We start from the raw sequence: 16,038 nt of genomic DNA, 5'->3' as shown, positions 1-16,038 counted from the left end.
GGCTGGTTTTTCTTCACAAACACAGATATTGGCAAGTGTCACGCTAACAATGCTGTGCCGTGGTGACTTCAGGAGATGATGTTTTGAAGGGAAAGACCAAGGTAAGACTTTTTCTTTGTTTGCTCCTCAAAAGTAACACAACAACAGGGGAATAATATAACTGTCAGAGAAGCTTTTTTTTATATAGAACACAGGAATCAACAGTCAACGAAAAAGAAGCGGCTCACACTGTCACACACTGTTGTTGACACACTGGAATCCATTACTTAACTCGGGATTTTCAGCTTAAACGTGTGTAGGCAACATGCTTGAACTTGCCAAACTTGTTCCTCTGGAGTTTCTTTGCAACAGGAAAGACACAGCTGCAGTCTTCATGTTCTATTTTTCTTTTTTGAGCCAGTTCAGGGTTGATATGTGTAGCGTTGATAATGATGTGTTCTCAGTGTCTTTGCCTCGGTTTCTATGACCTGAGCCGTGTTCCTGTGCGTCCTCTTCTCAGGGTTTGACGGCAAGATTACTGGACCGCAGACATCACAAAAGTTGAAATGACTGAAGAGGGGCCATTGGATGTTCTCGTCATCACTGAGGAGGGAGATGCCAACAGCGGTCTGGTTGTGACTGCAGAGAGCTTCACTGGGGAGTCTTCTCGGAAAGAGGAAGAGGAGAAGAATGAAGATTTAGTCAATGAAACGCATTTAAATGAGCAGAGCTCTGATAAACCAGATGGAACCAAGAACACTGATGATGGACAGAACAGAGACGGGCTGACGGATGAAATGAGGATTAATGAAAAATCTGAGGAAGCCTGCAACACAAAGGATGAAACGGTCACTCGAAATGACCCACACCTGGACATACAGATGTTAAAAATAACAGAGGCACATGACGAGGATCCAAAAAAGGTTTGTTTTCTTTGTTCCACTCGACCTTTGTTTCCTGGTGCAGTGAAAGCACTGACTAAACTCACTAAGCAGGTTAGATGGCAAACAAAGTGTTTGTATTGTTCTTCACTTCACGACTGAGGCGAGCGCAAGGAAAACAATCTCTTGATGGAAAAAACAACAGGTGTGATTTTGTTACCGAGCATGTGGGAGTACGTAGGAGTCGGGCGAATTCCTTTTGCTGTGCCAACAAACAGTTTGTGCCACTCACTGACGAACCTTTCCTCCCCGCTGCCCTCATTTTTCTTTCTCTGCCACCTACCCCCCACATTTTTCCCACATTCTCAGGCTCACCGCTTAACCCCTGACTTCCCAGACTCTCTGTACGAGCTGCTGTGCACGCTGCAGGAGGGACGGCGGCTCAACGACCAGCGCTGCTCGTTCATGCTGGAGGGCGGTGTCCAGAGGCGGCGGTGCCACTCGGAGCCCAACACAAACAAACCGGCCAGCAGAGGTGTGATCACAGGATGTGGTGTTTATTTCAAAACTGTGGTGTGAAAGAAAGAAAAAAAGTCCATTACATTGAAACTGTTATCAGCTCCACGCGACTCCACTTTGATGCAGACTTTGATGCAGGACGTGATTTGTTTGTTCTATTTCAAGCGAGAGGGAGGCAGCAGCAACAGTGCGCGAGTAAAGCGAGGTGGCGACTGAAAACACAAAGAATGTGGCGAAACGTTTATAAAGTTGCTCAAACAAACTCACGTTCAGCAGTTTGACTGGAGGGTCGAACTCTTCTCGTCCTGTCGCCCCTGCTCTGCTGATGTATACACACAAACGCTCCCCCGGGGGCCTGTACACAAAAACAAGTTCTTATGCATGCGTTTCCTCAAATAATCATATCATATGTTTTCATGTATACACCACCACTGTCACTTACTTTGTCTTTTTTTTATCATATTGTGGATTTTGTGCACGGCTTTTTCTCAATTTTTGGTGTATTTTTGTTACAGTGCCACATACTCCATGTCCTGACCACTCTTAGAAATAAGGGTTCCAAAAGTGTTCTTCTACAAGGGCTCTGAGGTTCTACCTGGAACCATTTGCTTCTGAAAAACCCTTTCCTGTAGAAAGGGTTTTTCAAGGGTTCTTGGTAACACTAATTGTTCCAGTAAGAACCATTTTGATCCAGAGAACCCTTTAAAACCGCTTTCCTGAATAAAGGCTTTTGGTGGAACCCTCCAAAAGGATTCCACGTGGAACCTTTATAAAAAGGTTATATCTGTAGCCAAAAAGGGTTCTCCTATGAGCACAAGCTTGAACAACCTTATATGGTTCTACTTAGAACTTTTATTTCTAAGAGTGTACAGCATTTGGAGTCCTTTAGAATGGAAGAGAATAGAAACTTGATGTCCCCACAGGGAAATAAGTTTTTTGGCACACAAGCAATAAATAAACTTTGGTTGCTTGCAAGATAAAAAGAAAAAGACAGAACATTTGGGAGGATTCCCAAATGTTAATACATTTTTTGAAATGATGACAACAAACGTCTTGGTGAAGCTTCAGTCCGGTCTGATAGAGACCGTTCACACAGACCAAACAGAGGCACTTTTCAAACAGCCAGATGATGAAAACTGGTGCAGTTGTTGCAGTTGTTGCATTTGTTTTCCACGTAAAGCTGCTGAGTCATGCCACTCGTGCTGACACAACATGAAACTAACCGCTCGCTGTGACTCAACAGCGTTGTGAAATACAATACGTGTGTGTTTTCCATCACATCTTGACCTCTCTCTCCGACACCTGTCCTCTCACGTCTCCGCAGTCGTCTTCTCCTCGCTGACCTCGCTGCAAAAAGAGGAGTTTTTCGAGCTGGTGGCCACGGCGCAAGCCCGTCGCCTCGACGACCAGAGGGCGCTGCTCCAGAGGTCCCCGCCGCCCAAAGCGAGGTTCAGAAGCTTCAGAGGCAGCATCAAGCAGCTCTCGCTTGTGAGGAAGCCTGCGCCGGTTCCTCCTGTGCCGAAAGAGGATCTGTATAATATGATTCTCACGACACAGGTAAGCATCAAAAAGTAGAACTACACTCTTAGAAATAAAAGTGCTAAGTAGAACCATATAAGGTTCTTCGACTTGTCCTCATAGGAGAACCCTTTTTGGCTCCAGGTGGAACAAACCCTTTTCAAACCCTTTATTCAGGAAAGATGTTTTAAAGGGTTCTCTGGATCAAAATGGTTCTTACTGGAACCATTAGTGTAACCAAGAACCCTTGAAAAACCCTCAGCAGGTAGAACCTCAGGCCTTGTAGAAGAACACTTTTGGAACTCTTATTTCTAAGAGTGTATGTTTGGATGCTTTTGTCAAGGTACGAGGCGTTCACTTTGCCAATTTCCCTGCACCCATAGGCCCAGGGAAGACTGGAGGACCAGCGCAGCAGAGCTCCAGGACCCATGGACGACGAGGACTTCTTCTCCCTGCTCCTGAAGGTCCAGGGCGGACGCATGGAAGAGCAGAGGACTGAACTGCCGTGCATGCTGCAAACCTGAGATCGAAAAAATGGACTCGTGTGGAGGCCATGGCAGTATTTTTTTATCTTTTCAGCCCTGATGATGCTTTGGTCTTGCCCCCTCGTGATGGTGTCGGTCAGTGTTAAGGCTGTTTTTGAGCAGCAAAGCTTCTTTTTTTTTTTTACCACGACTTGATCAAAAATTGTGACGTATATATTTTTGTCAGTCAGTGTAAACAGGGTCAGGAAATATGCTTTTTTTTGTCCTTATTATTGCCCTCTTTGTTTTGTTTGAATGTCTGTGAACGAGTGTTTGACTGGTTTTCAGTGTGTCTTCCTGTTCTGGATGCAGAGGAGGCGTGAGTGTACTCATCTCTGCTGTTCTCCTTTTTTTGGTTGTTGTTGTTCAGTACAGTAAATGTTGAAAACACACAGCAGGAGCAGTGGCGACGAGATAAAAGCCCCCAAGGCCACAACACATGGTGTTTGACTGTATATGGATGATTGTCCTGCACAAATAAACGAAAACACAAATGCACCTGAGCAATTTGCATTCATCCATTTATTTAATTTGAGTTACAATAGTTACTGCAACTCAAATGAGCCAATGAGCATCATATATAACAACATACGATATTCCATCATGATATTGCATAACTAAAATAATGACGTCAGTTTTACAGAATTTCAAAGGTAAAAGCGTTTGTTTTGATACGGAATGAATGATTTATGGTGCAAAAATGAATCCAAATAACTCAAATAATAACTGTAAATAAATGTAATCGCTCTCTCTCTCTCTATATATATATATATATATTCTTTTTTTTACGTTGAATGTAAAACAATTAATAATGTGACAAATATCAGTGAATGTAGTATTACTATTTATTTAATTTGTCCAAAAATAGAGTTGCAATAGTTACTGAAACTCAAATGACCTGAGAGCCAATGAGCATCATATAATATATATAACACATGATAACACGATATTCCATCATGTTATTGCAATACCTAAAATGATGATGACATTTTTACAGAATTTCAAAGTGAAAGTGTTTGCTTTGACGCTGAATGAATGATTTATGACACAAAAGTGCATCCAAATAAGTCTCTCTCTATATATATATATATTGTATATTAAATGTTGAATGTAATACAATTAATAATGTGATGAATATCATTGAATGTATTATTATTATTATTATTATTACTAATAAAAAGATATTGCTAACAAAGGTCAGAATACGATGTGTTTTGCGTTTTGTGTTTCATGATGACATGATATTAAGTGTGTGTGTTGGGGGAGGGGCTCTGTTTGTATGTATGTGATCACTTCTGCTCGCGGTTATGTTTGCAAACTTAAAACGTTTACTTTATCTTGCGACGACGAGCATTTAATGACGTTCCATTTACAGCGAAAAGTTAATTATTGACAGAATAAATGAAGTAAAACACGTGTTATCTCACAGTTCCTGAATTTACGTGAGTGTATCGTATAAAGCTGTGATCCATTATGATTTTAAAAGCCGGTAATGGCCTAAATGTAAACAGTTTGTGTCAGTGACCGGTGAAGGACTCGTGTGACCTCGTCAAACCTGATCTACACGTGAGAGAGTATGGCTACTTCCTGTTACCGCCATTGTTTTACAAACAAAAGATACCGTAACCCGAACCCTGACCTAAGCACTAACCTTTATTACAACAATGCACTGTAAAAAGAAAAAGGTGAGAAAATTCAAAATATCAAGGCAATTTACTGCAATCAATTTTATATAAATATACATATATATATGTATATATATACATATATATATGTATATATATACATATATATATGTATATATATACATATATATATGTATATATATATATATATATATATATATATATGTATATATATATATATATATATACATATATATGTATATATATATATATATATATATGTATATATATATATATATATATATAACTAATATTATTTTGTTAGACAAACGTGTACGTTAGAGTCAAAATTCTGTTTTCAAACAGTTTGGCTAATTATCTTAGCTCAGATAATTAAAAAATTAAAATAAACAATTAGATTTTGAATTTTGAGTTGGCACAACTCCAACTGATAAGTTTGTCTCACAAAATTATATTAATTGATGGATTAAAAAAAAAAAAAAAAATACTCAAGATCTTTTGTTGGGCTGTAAACTCAAAAAATTGATTGCAGTAAGTTTTCTCAACTTTTTCTTTTTTTTACAGTGTGTGATTTAAGCACTTCTTCATTTATTCTGTGTTTTATGTCATTTTAACACTCTTACTAACCAGGGAATCATGTGTGTAAATGTATAGTATTCCGCTTAATACACTTATCTGGTAATAAAATATTATTAACTGTTCAAAAATATGATGTATAATATTATAACTATTATAAATCAGTAACATTATCATGACAATAAATACTGGAATTGTTTATTATCGCTCTTTTTAAAAGATTTTTATTCCAAATTAATGGGAATTTCACTACATTCTTCCATTTTTAAAAGAATTTTAACCCCTGATGTGTATTTATGATCAATGTTTTCATGGATTATGGCTGTGGGAGGACCTTGGAGGTCATCTGAGGTTGTCTCCGAGGCTCTCTAACCCTGCGACTCTGCTTGAGCATCGTGCCCTAATATAGCAACCACGACAGGATGAGTGTCCTCGAGGGGTCTAACCAGCCTTTTTCTGCAGATGTTTGGAAACAGCAGTGCCAAATTTTCAAGTTCGAGTTCTGGGAAAGGCCCTCATATGTGAGTTTATCTGGAAGGAAACAATGCAGTTAGTATCACTTAGTATACTCCTTCTTAGTCATTAGCCAATTTGCTTCTTTTTTTTTTAGCCCAGAAACCAAATATGTGGTTATTTTACTTTAAAATCCCCGAAAACAGGAAGTAGGAGAAATTGTTTTTTAGGTGCAGATCAGGTAACGAGAGTCTCTTTAGCTCAGAGGAAATCTTTGAGAGGAAGTCCCATCAGTCGGCACGATGGAGGTAAGAGGTGACGAGAGGGCACTGTGCCACTTCCTCAAAACACTTGTGGGGTGTGATAGCAACACTCATATCAAGAGAAAAAAAAGAAATATATATATGTGTGTGTCTATATAATACAGACAGGAAGTGTGGGGGAATATGCAGCAAACAAAAATAGAAACATTTATGCTTGTAAACAATCCGGCCAACGAGATGAGAAGATAATTTGCCTTGTATTCTTTTTTTTTTTAGAGCCTTTGCACCTTTTTTTAAGAGTCAGCGAGCGATACAAGGCGGTCAAAGTTTCAAACAAAGAAGAGGAACCCGCAGGGAGAAGAAGAAAAACATGTAATACAAAGAAAAGTTGTGAAAGACTTTAAAAAAACAAAAACAAAGAAACAACAGAGTTCTGACTAAATGCACACAGTTCCTCTAAAGACAGGCATGTGTTTCTGCAGCAAACGATCAAGATTAGTTTGCAATATTTATTTTGTATCTATGACGACTAAATGATAGTTCCCTCCAGTGGTGAGATGGAGTTGATTTGTGATTTGGTTTTGTTTTCACCCTTATCAATAAAATATTACTTTTTTTCTTTTTAATTCCACAAGGGTAAATGTATGTGTTACAGCATATAACCATGTAAAATAGGTGAGACTATAATATATAATTAATAATGAATACAAAATTAAAGTACATAAATAAGCAAGAGATATATAAAATATAATAACAGCACAATAGCTCAGTTAAATTCAAGGATTCAAGGTTTTTTATTTGTCACATGTTGACGGTTACACAGTAACACACAGTGAAATGTTGCTTCAGAGTCGCTCTGATGCTGAACTGAAAAGGTCAATTTAGTTTAATTCGATTTAACCATTTTATTTTATTTTGGTGGATATAGGAAAAAAACACTTGTTTTTCCGCTTGTGTTTGCTGCCCCGCCCACCAGATGACGCCTTCAGCCAGCTGACTAAAACCCTCGGACTTTTACACAAGGATCGGACAATAATGAGGAATTCGCTGAACATTTGAACTATAACTAACACTTAATGTATGTTGTCGCCCGTTGTATTTGGTTAAGTTTTCCCGGAATCGGCTCATGCTGCTTTTTAACCCGTTTTAATGGTTTTCCTCCGTGACAGCGGGGGCGAACAACATTTAGCGCCATTTTACGTGACGTCACTGTCTCATCCTGCTCGTTGTGTCCCAGAGGAAAAACGAGGATGTCGCTCAAAAATGAAACTTGCCCGGTGTGAGTGAAAGTAAAGACACTCCAGTTTAAATGTTAATTCTGCGATAAGACAGGACAACCGACGTTTGAGGACGTCAATGAGGACAGATACAGAGGTCAGTTGTGTGTTTTTATCAGACTTTTTCCAGACTTTTACAACGTGCCTGTACCTGTATGTACTTGTTTACATGGCTCGAGTCCTTCAACTTTAGACTAGCTAGCTAATATTCGTACTTTAAAGACAAGTATTGCAAATGTTTACTCCGCTACACTTCAGATATGAATACCTCTGCAAAGTATTAATTGCTAATATTGTCATATTTTCAGTGACACCCCACCATAAGTCCTCCCATTAAGCATTTATTCGCAGTATATTAAGTTATAGTGTAGCTGTATACAGCAATTTTGACTAAAATACTTTAAATTCAAAAGTTCAAGTTAACTACTTTGTGTGGTAGTGGTACAATTACACAAGTACGACTTCCAGTAAGTACTTGTATATTTGCGTATTATATAGTATTTAAATATTAAGTGTTTAATAATGTGCAATATTTTCAGTAGTTATAATGCCTCCTAAAAATACACATTGTATATCAATACATCAGATTTGTGTTATGCTGTCATTCATTACCATCTCTCGAAAACATGTCAGTTATAAAATAGTACATTTTTTAATTGCGCCGAACAAAAGTTATAGTACTGGTATTTAAAGAATTAATAATTAAATTAGATGTGTTTCCAATGACTAGTTGTAAACCATTTAGTAAAATAATACTATAACAGCAGACTGGTCTGAGTGTAGTAGCGTTTGTCAGGGTTTTTTAAATTTTAAATGTGCAAAACTAGATTTGCCATCAAAGTTAACCTTAACTGTTAAAGTTAGACAGATATATCACATCACACACATTTTTAGTTAAAGGTAGTGAAAACAAACTGAGTAACAAAAAAAGGGAACTGGTTATCATAACTAGAAAACCCCCACTGTATTTGTCTTTCTGCCATTCATTTTTTTTAAATCACATTAACACTATACTACCATTTACTTTTTCATCGTCTGTGCTGCTGCAACATTGCAAATGTCCCCGTTGTTTGACTCATAAAGGATAATCTTATCTTAACCTGCGTTGATTAAAATCTCCTTTCTCATCATAGATGTTTCTCTTAATTCCCTTGCTGATCGTCTTTGTGCCACTAGAGGGAGGCAGCACACCAATCAGCTGCTACAATGACAACGGGGAGGCTGTCGACTGGTAATTCACTGTAATATTTATTCATGTTAGTTGTTTTTTTGTTGGTAGCAGCAGTGTATTGCACATGGTTTTATTTTCATGCAGGTAAGACGTTTTAATAACGCTGAAATAATAATTTAGTTCTTCAGTCTTTCTTAGATTTTGACCCTTAAAATGTCTCTCTCTCTCTCTCTCTCTCAGGTTCTATCTGTACAAGCTGCCGAAAGAACATGGCAGGAAATCTCAATCTGAGGGTGAGATGTATTTACTTTTGGACAAAGGCAGTGAGGGATGGACTAAAGGGAAGGTGACAGTGAACGACACCTCAGGAGCTCTGGGCCGGACAGTCGGACAACTGTACTCTCAAGGAAAGGTCTGCTCCCACATGCCATTTGATTTCTTTTTAATAAACTTTCTGCTGCAAAATGTACACATTTTGATCTCTCTAACTTGATAAATTGACCTCAAAGTAGTTATTCATTCATTAATGCACTTTGCGTTAGCCCGCCTACAGTGGAACTGCATATATTAAAGGAAAAGAGCAGTACTACAAGTAACCAGCGTACCTGTGTACTGCGTATGTGTGCCTCTGTTTTCAAAGTTTAGCGTCACTTTAGAGACTCATTTTAACAATCGGGAGTCGCGTAAACATGACGTCACACACGTCTTTTTACGGTCAGTCGCCATGCGTTAACGCTGACACTGGTAACGCTGTTAACGTGCCCAGCACTATTCAAAATATACAGCCTAGAAGTGCACAATTTCAAGTAATTTTCTAGTGGTCCAGCAGAGGACACTGTGACCCTTTTTGTTCATCGGTAGAAGACAACTGCAATGTTGTGGTGTTTGGTGGCGACAGTGGAGGACAAAAACAAACAAAACTTTTCCTCGTGAGCAGACACCGTCGCGTGTGGAATTAGATAGTGGTCACACGAGACCATAGCGGCCAAATCTCATGTGATTACGATAGTGTGAATCTGTTAAATAAAAATGATAGATCATATGTTTTATATGTTTAGGTTTTTGTAACAAGCTCACAGTTTTTTGCCTTCAGTTTAGTTATTTATGAATTTGAATCCCCATTAGCATTAAGTGGTGCTTCCTGAAGCAACATTAGCATCGAATATTAAAAACTTCCCCGACACATCAGCTCAAATAGAATATAAAGCAGGTGTAATTTATTTTTGCCTGCATTTGCTGTTTTTGCAGACACACTGACACTTTTTAATGCAGTGATGAGATGTTTTTTTTTAGAGAAGTGTTTTTTTAAATTCACTTCTAATTTGAGTAGATGAAAAACTGAAAATGAGAACTGAAAATGCACACTGTGCAGCTGTGGGAATACTAATGCGACAGCATTAAACGCAAGATCATACAAAACGTGTATATACTTCCTTTTTAACGTTGTTTTGCTGTTTTATTTTCAAGTTTCAGCTTAAATGGAATTGTGTGTGTGTGTAGTTTTCTTTGTTGTGTGTTTGGCATGAATTTAATTATGAATCTTGTCCTCTTCACAGAACACAGAGTTAGCGTACATCCTTTACAATGACCAACCGACTGAGCTTCGTGGAAACAGATGGGCGGGCAGCAGTGGAAGCAGGAAGGGACACACGAAAGGTGAACACCAGAACAAATCCTGCTTTAATTGTGCGGTAGCTAAAAGGCCTGATCCACACAAAAAATGTAATGAAGCGCAAATTACTAGCTAGACTGCGAGATAGGAACAGCCGTGTGTAGGTTCCAACTTTAAACCTATTTAGAAATGACCAAGATACCATGTAAAATACACCAGTTTTCTGTATTTTTATGGTATACTTTATGACATTTTATCTATTTTTCATAGAAAAGCCTGACCATGGACAGGGATTGTAATTTTGCAATCGGTCCTGGCACAATAAGAAGAAGCTTCAGTCTACGAATCGTCGCTTTGCTGAAAGACATTCTCTGCTGTTTCGTGTTGTTTCAGCTGCACTGGCACTTTTTTGTTGACCCGAGTACTTGACATGGATTTGCTTGCTGTGTCTTCTTTCTTTTTTTTATCTCTGCTCCTCAGGTGTGGTGCTGCTTGATAAAAATCAGGGCTTCTGGTTGGTTCACAGCACTCCTCACTTCCCTCCCGTACGACAGGCTGGAGAGTATTACTACCCCGACAGTGGTGTCAACTACGGACAGAACTTCATCTGCGTGACCTACCCCCTCGACCACTTTCAGACTATTGGTAAGACTCGAGTCCTGCTACAGTATGTACAGTATATGATGGCTTGAATCCAACAATCTTGATTAACTGCAAGCCAGAAATGCCCCACAGCTGCGATATGATTAACATCATGATTCACTTAGTGCTGGGCACATTAACGTATTTTCCATGATAACTGACCGGAAAAGTGACGTCATGTTTACATGCACCACTTACCAGTTAGCTCCGTTAGCTGTGTTAGCTCCTTTAGCCTCTGTTTTTAAAGTGTAGTGTTACTTTAGAGACTAATTTTAACAATCGGGAGACACGTAAACATGACTCCCCCCCCTTGCCCCCCCCACCCAAAAAAAACTAACAAAATACATTCTGAGGCTTTTTGAAGGACCCTTATGGTGACTTATGAAGTAAGGGCAAGTAATTCAAAATGAAAAAAAAATGAAAAACCGAAATTAATTATTGTGCCAATTTTGTAACATTTATTTTATTTTATTATTTTTTTAAAATCTAATTGTTCTAATCTAAATGTTGTTATGGCTGGGACTGTGTGTACTGACATCACTAAAGTCAAGGCATTGCAATTATAGAGGGTGCTCCAAGGGGGATCCAAGTTTATCTTAAAACATGTTGACAGATTCTCAAGAGCGCACAATTGTTTTTACTGCGTGTTCTACTTTTCTTTCTTTAGAAGACGCTTTAGCCCTGTAATTAAGGGAATAACAGATGCATCAGATGAGCTGATCTCTTTAGTTAACTGCTCAAAGGGAGAGAGAGAGAAGAGTGTCGCGGGGAGTTCATAATCCATAATAAAAGTTTCACTTTTGCCCAAAGAGACTTTCCAGCATTTAAAAGGTGCTGTTCCACAGTGTACTCACATCTTTGGAATCTTGTGGTGTTCCAAACTGATCTTGGACAGACTCTAAGCGGGTCTGTCCAAGAGTGCATTTGAGGTATGATGACGCGTATGATGACGCGCCTGTCTATACCCGAGCGTCATCACAACATCGTTTCGGTGGTTACCGGGGGAAAAATAGGGCGTCTTTAGGGCGACCTGCCTAAAAGTGGGGCGTCTAATTTATTATTATTTTCAGTACACGGTCCCCAGGACGCCCAGACACCCTGTTACTCGCATAAACTGTTACAAATTGGCCTCAGTGATGTCGTCACCCATTGGTTTGAAGGTAAAGAAGAAGCAAGTGGTTGATCACAAGACCTGAGAGTGCTCTAAATGGAACCATCATTTAATAAATGGACGCCAAAAAAAAGTAATTATGACCATAATATGTGGAGGAAAGTGTTTGCTAGCATTATAAATCGAGAGAGCCAGGCTAATTTTCACATACATTTTAGTGCTGGGCACGTCAACATTAGCACACATTAATGCATGACGTGTTTCCATGACAACTGACCAGAAAAAGACTCACGTTGACACCGCCTTTGCCCAGCACATAAAAACCAATGGAGTCACCCCCTAATGGCCATCCAAGAGAATACAGGGTTTTAGACCATACCAGCTTCTCTTTTCAGATTTGTGCACTGTATCTACTATTATTGTCTGTCTTTTATCACACAAATGTAATGTATTGTTTATGTACAAAAGGGTTCCCTTAATGGAAACAATTTCATCTAAATCGTACTAACTGAACCTTTAAATCATAGAAATGTTTCAAAAAATATGAATATTTTTTTAACAAACCTGAGACTGTGTGAGCGTGATTGAATCACAAGCCACGTGCTGTGTTGTCAGTGCCGGAATTCATCAGTCATTATTGTGCCACTTAATAATCCACGCAGGTATTCGGGATATAATCTCCATCTGAGATAATGAGAGTAAACAGGTGTCATCACCGCGTCTGGCTGCTGCCGCTGCAGTTCACTGGCAGACCCCGGCACAGTTGGCACAGTTACTATAGCAGTGCCCTGGGGTAATAATGTATTTAGACTTGAGCTTTTGTAACCATAGCGATGTTGGCCCTCGCACTGTGGCAGGCGTTTGCTCTGCCGGATTCTTGCCTCTCCAGCTGGGATGTTGAGACGCGCGGCGGTGTTTCTCGAGGGTGTGTCGCAGTCAGAACAGCAGAAGGTGATTAAAGCCGTGTCATGTTTCATTAATGAAGCCTGAATGTGCACCGGAACCAAAGTGTGAGTCCACACGGCTACATTTTGACACGCTACATACAGAAAATATCACCTAATTTGTCCACATTATCAGTTTGAATTGTGGATTGTGGATTTGTGTGAGATATCTGGAGTTATTGCTGGAACAACAGGTGGCTTAAGAAAATAAATGCAAGTAAATGGGTTTGAACCAAAATGTGTGAATGTTTTGCTGAAATTTTATCACCTTTTGGGTCAAACAATAAAGCTCTTCTATTTATCTCCCCCATCCAAGTTGGATTAAACAAAATTAAATTAAATTAAAACAAAAACACATGGCATTGCGATTAATTTATGATTGCTATTGAATATTAATGTACTGGTTCAGAGTCCGTCACAGCCAGAAAGCTTTTATTGTCTCCGTTTAATATTTAAAATTTGGTTGTGATACTTTATCATCTTTGAAATGTGGGTGCCCATATAAAAACGTTTGAATTTCCCGCTTTTAAAAAGCTGATACTTAATTTTTTTTTGAGTAAGCTAGCTACAAATTTGACCAAAATGAATGTTAGCTTTAGTCAAGTTAGCGGCAGTAGAAGCGTTCAAACACGATTCACGGGCTCACATTTACACACTGTTGCGTTTGTCAGTGTTTTACTCGTGTTTTAAACCCTGTCTCTCACAAGTCAACTTAATTTTTAGCTAAATTTAGCATTTAACTTTTGAGCACTTGTCCACCGTGATGACCCGAGAGTAAACAACAGAAAAGACACAACAATAATCACCCGATACCGACAGCTTCATCATCATGAGGACATTGTTTGGAAGAAAAAAAGTAAGTTCTTAAAGTAATTTAGAATAAATTTAGCATAATATTGATAGCAGCACCATTTATCCAGACTGTTAGCATAAAACAAGCAACAGGTAACCATATATACAGCTCATAAATATGGGGTCGTACCTATGTTCCCCGGGTCCTATGTTCCTCGTTTTTCCCAAAAAAGGTCCACTTTGTATGTGACAGGAGAACATAGGACCCTTTTTTTGAAAAAGGGTAGGGTTAGGATTAGGGTATGAGAAAGGGTCCTATGTTCCCCGGTCACATACAAAGCGGGGAACATAGGACCCGGGGAACATAGGTACGGTCCCGTTAGGATTAGGGTTAGAGAAAGGGTCCTATGTTCCCCGGTCACATACAAAGCGGGAACATAGATACGGTCCCATAAATATATGGCCACTGATATCACAACATTGAATATCAAACGAAATTGATATCAATATAGTTTTTTATGTAATTCAACCAGTATTAGTGAATTTTAGAATTGTTTTTTTTTTATTTGTGCACACTTAATAACTAATTAGTGAATTTAACTGAATTTTTACGTAGCAGTTGTGAACACATACACAAACTAGAAGCAATGGGTGGTTTGATACCTAGCCTAGCTCAGGAGTACCCCAGCTGGGATGTCCTGGGATTTGGAGCAGCAATCATCAGGGTATTCCTTCCACACCTAACATGGAGCTCCAATCTATGATCCTGAAATTAAGATTTCATGCTCTTTCCAAACCGGGAGTTGATCCCAGGACACCTGGGTGAAAACCAGGAATCCCAACCGCTAGACCACATGGAATGTTGATAGCATTTGGATTCCTCTCATCACATGATGTTTGTGGCACCTGTCTGTCTCTGGTTATTGATGTTATCTCCATTTTAAGATTTATTGGATTTCAATATTTCTGATATCCAATTCAGTGATTACATCTGTTTCAGATCACTACCGGGCCTAAATATGGTTTTGGCTCATCCGTCTTTATACCCATGCCCGTTTTCCATCTGTCATTTGTTGATGTTGATCTCTGGCAGTGTTTCCCTTCAATCCACAGGAGAGCAGCTGCAGATCAATCAGCCCGATGTGTACGACTGCGACGTCCCAGAGTCCCTGGCGTCGCTGGTTCCTGCTCTGGCTGCCGTCTGCGAGAAGAAACACGTGAAAACTGCGTCCAATCACAGCGTGACTTTGACGTCAAAGGGCGGCACAAAGTTCATCAGCTTCGCCAAAGGAGCCTCGTTCAAAAATGGTACGACTCGAGTGTAAAGTTTGCTGTTTGTTCACCTTGTTTCAGCTTAGTGACCGCGCTCTCTGCTCTGTCAGACCTCTACCACTCCTGGGTGGCCCCGGCGCTGGGGTCAGACCTCCTGGTTCAGTTCTGGATTCACTCCAAGGGCATCCTCCCCTCCGACTGCTCGCAGGGCTGGAAGGTCCTGGACATCCAGCTCATCAATCCGGGGCAGACGTTCACGTTCAAGGCGAGCCAGGATCACTCCAAGTGGGCCGTCAGCACCGAATCGGCTCGAGGGGAAGGCTCGGGTGGTGGCTGGGTTTGTGTGGGTGACATAAACCGCAACGAGGCGGAGGAGGGGCGAGGAGGAGGCACAGTGTGTCAGCAGCATCCGGCAGTGTGGAAGGCTTACCGGACTGCAGCGCTGCAGTGTGAGGACTGTGGAGGAGCAACCATCCAGTGTTGACGAACCAAGGGCACTTAAAGAGATTTTGTGTGTAGAAATTAGCGACATTGATTGATGAAATTGTTATTAGAACTGAAAAGCCCTTACCTCATTCTTGTCTTCCAGGTGTGTAATGCTGCGTTCACACCAAACCCATTTTTGAGCAGCCACCACGATTGAGCCGCTGGTGTCGTCATCAGCCGCAGAGCTCCGGGTGCCCACACACTAGGGTTGGGTACCGAAAGCCGGTACTTTTTGTACGTGGTACCAATTCGTGTCAGTACTACTGGGTCACTTTTAATGAATCTGTGCCAAATTTCGGTACATGAAATGTCTGGAAGAGCGCGCGAGAGCAAGCTAACTTTCGAGCCAAAAGCGGTCGAAAGAGGCCGGGG

The 16,038-nt window shown here is 39.9% G+C and overlaps 2 protein-coding genes across 2 annotated transcripts; both read left to right on the top strand.

Moving 5' to 3' along the window:
* Positions 1-545: 545 nt before the first annotated feature.
* Positions 546-3,849, top strand: gpsm3 (G protein signaling modulator 3; the record flags this gene model as incomplete). The annotated part of the gene is made up of 4 exons (XM_083893713.1): positions 546-902; positions 1,230-1,395; positions 2,704-2,936; positions 3,281-3,849. 4 exons carry the CDS (start codon positions 546-548, stop codon positions 3,419-3,421), a joined length of 897 nt encoding a protein of 298 aa, XP_083749839.1. The 3' UTR covers positions 3,422-3,849.
* Positions 3,850-8,769: 4,920 nt separating this feature from the next.
* dnase2 (deoxyribonuclease II, lysosomal) lies at positions 8,770-15,664 on the top strand (the record flags this gene model as incomplete). Its single annotated transcript, XM_083900640.1, has 6 exons — positions 8,770-8,867; positions 9,048-9,219; positions 10,364-10,463; positions 10,900-11,064; positions 15,022-15,216; positions 15,291-15,664. The coding sequence occupies 6 exons, from the start codon at positions 8,770-8,772 to the stop codon at positions 15,662-15,664; spliced, it is 1,104 nt and encodes a 367-aa protein (XP_083756766.1).
* Between the last annotated feature and the right edge of the window lie 374 nt (positions 15,665-16,038).

The sequence above is a fragment of the Microchirus variegatus genome (assembly GCF_963457635.1).
Source record: "Microchirus variegatus genome assembly, chromosome: 1".
Classification (NCBI taxonomy): Eukaryota; Metazoa; Chordata; class Actinopteri; order Pleuronectiformes; family Soleidae; genus Microchirus; species Microchirus variegatus.
Note: the sequence above shows the minus strand (reverse complement) of the source record. Positions and strands in the feature narration are given on the sequence as shown.